This window comes from Alligator sinensis, unplaced genomic scaffold (assembly GCF_000455745.1).
Source record: "Alligator sinensis unplaced genomic scaffold, ASM45574v1 scaffold31_1, whole genome shotgun sequence".
Lineage (NCBI taxonomy): Eukaryota > Metazoa > Chordata > Crocodylia > Alligatoridae > Alligator > Alligator sinensis.
The window spans coordinates 3,907,686-3,911,916 of NW_005841884.1; the positions used below are offsets into that span (position 1 = coordinate 3,907,686).

The 4,231-nt window shown below is 51.1% G+C and overlaps 1 protein-coding gene across 1 annotated transcript in view; it reads left to right on the forward strand.

Moving 5' to 3' along the window:
- Nucleotides 1-4,231, forward strand: part of PRRX1 (paired related homeobox 1) — an 81,126-nt gene that overhangs the window by 68,833 nt on the left and 8,062 nt on the right. The window contains exon 2 of the mRNA XM_006017735.3: nucleotides 1,636-1,811. Coding sequence (XP_006017797.1) covers nucleotides 1,636-1,811 — 176 coding nt within the window. The remainder of the gene's footprint in view (nucleotides 1-1,635; nucleotides 1,812-4,231) is intronic.

The window sequence follows — 4,231 nt, forward strand, 5'->3', positions numbered from 1 at the left end:
GTCCCTCCAGAAGTTCCCTGACTAGGTCCTCACTGACCCTAGGCCTGGGTGCGATGTGATGAATGACTACTAGTAGTGGGCAGCATAGACAATAGAGGTGTGCGAAGCGGGCTGTATTCGATTTGGATTTGGATTCGGCCCAATTCAGGGGACAGTGATTTGATTTATTGATTTGGATCACTGTCCTGAACTGATTTGGCTGAATTGGAATCTGAAGATTCGATGCTGGTTCAGAGAATCAGCAACTTGACCATAGGCACAGCTTTAAATGTTTTTTATTCATATCTCAAGGTACCAGGCATGGCTCCCGAAAACTGGAAAGGGGGGGGGGGAGGGGGCGAGCCCCAGGAGTGCGGGGGGGTCCCTTGCATGCTAAGTGGCGGACCCCCTCTCCTCCCCCCAGCTCAGTGATCAGCCATGGGGGGACCCCGGGTACTCCCCCAGACCCAGGAGGCACCAGTAGCCGGGGGGGGGGGGGGGGGGGGGACCCCAGGAGTGCGGGGGGGTCCCTTGCATGCTAAGTGGCGGACCCCCTCTCCTCCCCCCAGCTCAGTGATCAGCCATGGGGGGACCCCGGGTACTCCCCCAGACCCAGGAGGCACCAGTAGCCGGGGGGGGGGGGGGGGGGGGGGGGGCCCTGAATGGAGATGCAGCCATGGAGTCACTCATCCTCCGCCAGTACAGCCAACCTGGGGTGGGGGGCAGGGGGATCCATCTAGAGCACTGCCACCTCCGATTTGATATGGATTGAGAGATTTGGCCACCGAATTGGGCCAACTCTCTGCCAAATCAAATCAGTGACTGAAGCTTCGTGCAGCCCTAATGGACAAAGCATTAGCAAAATTTAGTTTGCATTCCTAACTCATTGAGCAATGAGCAAGACTGAAAAGCAAACAAAAGTTCAATTGTCTACAGAGAGGTAAAGATTTCAAACCCATTTGTGGATAATTCATAAGAAAGTGCAAGATTAGTGCAATAAATTGCGGATGAAATGTTCACTTAATTCTAAGTAAATATTGCAATGCAGTGGAAACCAGTCTTGCCCCCACTAACTGCATGATGGCAGGAACCAGAGGACAACAGTTCAGTTCCCATCATCTCTGAGGCCCATGCCATTTGTTCAGTATTCTAGACTAATTATGCAGAGGGAATAGGCCATTTCAGTTCCATTACAATACAGTGAAACTGTTCATTGGCAATGCATAGGGGGTGCACGTGGCTGCATGTGCACCCCCTAAGCTTAGTGGTACACCCCCTGTGAAAAGGCACCGCTGACACTGCCTGTGGGCAGTCATCCCACCCCCAATGCAGACACTGACCTCAAAAATCTATGAATCTGTAAATCTATATGAATACATGAAAATTGTGTGTTTAAAAGTTTAATCCTAGTGATCAGGATGTTGATGTTTTTACCTCATTTCAAAAGCGACAGATGTAGCAACTAGCTGGGTATAAAAAGAAGATACCAGTGCTAGTAACTTAGGACTGAAAGGCTCATCAAATCCAGGCCCCTGCAATCGCAGGCTGTTCATCAAGCTCCATCTTAAAATTAATTCACTTGTTTGCCTCTACAGCTACTGTTCCTCTTGGAGGGCTCTTCCAACACTTCACTTTTCCAATTATCTCTCATTCTAGATGATCAATTGAACTCAGAAGAGAAGAAGAAAAGAAAGCAGAGGAGAAACAGGACCACCTTCAATAGCAGCCAACTTCAGGCATTAGAAAGAGTCTTTGAGAGGACACACTACCCTGATGCCTTTGTACGAGAAGACCTTGCACGCAGAGTCAACCTCACTGAAGCCAGAGTTCAGGTAATTAACACCAGCAGCCAAACTCAGCTTTCACTCAAACTCCTCTCACCCAGGTACTGTCATCATCCATGGCTGTAGAATTCAGGCAGGTGGCATTTGGGTCAGCAAGGTGCAAGAATGCAGGAACTGAATGAACTACTAGAGTAGAAGTTTTCCTATCATTAAGGCTCTCAAATACACAGATGACACAGAAATCTTGAAAAGTCCCATTATATTTAATAGGGTCAAAGTAGGGGAGTTATATTGAAATCATGTAGGATAATGATGATACTACAGTAGACCTCAGAGACCCCAGATCAAGATTGAGTCCACAAAGAGACTTGCATCATACACTTTTATACACATACAAGGGACAGAATTGTCAGACATGCCTGAGATGCTGAAGTTCCTTTTACACAAGAGACTTGGTTTATGTCTGCTCTGTAGTCATTGCTTTGTTGGTGGCTTGTACAGGCAAACCTGAGTTAGCTAGCTTAAATATAGTTAGCTCAGGCACCATTACTAGTATAATCACAGCAGGATGGAGTTCAGAGTGGACTGCAAGACCCAAACAAGACTGCTCAATAAATACTCCAATGAGCTCCATGCTACCACAGCACCCCTGCAGCCAGTAGCAAAGGACCTGCCACACAGTAATTTTAGGTGGCTTCTGAAGCTCTTAACCCTTGGATTTGCTGCACATTAACCTTTTAAGTGTCTTAAAGCACTCATGATTCAGTTTAAAGTTATGCCACTCCTGGACAGGATTATTTCTAATCTGCATAACCTTACTCCTGTTCCATTAAGGTACAGACAATCTCCACAGCTGTTACACCCAAGTTGTAGTCCTCCATCATCCCAGGATGCAGTGTTCCCTCCTGAGTTAGGGCAGGGATGCCAGGGTCCAGTGGGCCTGGGCAAGGTGCCTCTGTCCCACTGCTCCCAACAGGAAAGCCAATGCTACAGCCCTGGAGTATTTGGTGACTACAATGCCTCCTGGACTGTCTCACTGCACCAAATGCCCAATCACACTCGGACCACAGTGTCTGTGTGGGGCAGCAGGCTGGTGCTCACCCCTCTTACTGACCCATGGTTGAAACTGTGCCCAGCCCCACAGTCTGCTGCAGTGCATCCCCTGACCAGTGTCTGTGCCCCCAGGACTGGATACATGCCTTGGTGAGGCCAAATGTCTGGAGCAGTGTGGAGCTTGGCAGTTGCAACGTGGCCCCAAGGCCAGTTCCTGCTGCCCTCCTACTCATCCAGGCTCTGCAGGGTCTGGCCTCTGGCTCCCCGCATCTAGCTTGCCTAGCAGCAGCTGTGATGGGCAGATGCCTGAGGCCCCTGAACCCCCTGGGGGCAGGTACAGGGATGGGACTTCCCAGGCTTGGGAGGCAGCTGTGAGTAACACAGCCTTCCTGCCTGCCCTATGCAGCCTCAGCCTGGACGGGCAGTGCTGAGCCCCACGCTCCATGCCTGGTGCTGCCTGGCTGCTACAGGGGGTTCAGGGACTTCAAATGCCTGCCAATCACAGCTGCTGCTGGGCGAGCCAGGTGGAGGGAGCTGGTGGCTGGACCCTGCACAGCCTGGCAGAGCACAGGGTCAGTGGGAACCAGCCTAGGACTGCCAAACTGCAGCCGCTGAGCTCTACCATTCTCCAGCCACTTGACACATGCCTGGGTCCTGGGGGCCCAATCCTTTTTCTTTTCCAGAGCTTTCCCCCCATGCCACCATCAGCTGGACTGCTGGCCAGCTGGCTGCACCTGAGTTCTGAGGGGCCCAATCTTTTCTGGAGCTCAGGAAGTGCCCAGCTGGGTGGCAACCCAGGCAGGGGCAGTGCAGCAGAGCAGGCTCTGGAGAAATAAAGGAACAGGCCATTTGGAGCTCAAGCAGTGAGCTGGTCTGGGCAGCAGTGGGAGGCACTGTGGCCACCAGGCACTCTGGGGCTGTGGCACTTGCTCCATCTGGCAGAAGCAATGAGCTGGTCCTTCCCCTAGCTTCTAGTCCTGCTCCTTCTCCCTAAGCCTCTAGTGATAAGTCACAGCTGTGCAGGTGCAAGACAGCCAGAGATGGTTTTTCACCTTATGGTGTGACTGCTCCACTAAAACAAACAACAGTTAGCCTAATAACATTTGTTCAGCTCACAGCCTAAGGTGTGACAAGGCCCCAAGTTTGCTAGTTTAAAGGCAGACCTTGTCCACAATTCCTGCCTCTGCCACCAGAAGTTTGTGCAGCAGAGAGCAGCTGCTGCTGCTCAGCTATCAGAATATATATGTACTCATGAGCTTTTGGCAGCTGTACTACAGCAGATGTTTGAAGGGTGTGTAGTACATCCAGGGAAGTCACCAGCTGCTGAAGGGACCATGACAGCCAACAGAAGAGGCTGCAGAGTCCACACACACCATTGGATGACTGCTGGATGGCAGCAGAAGCTCTACTTTGTT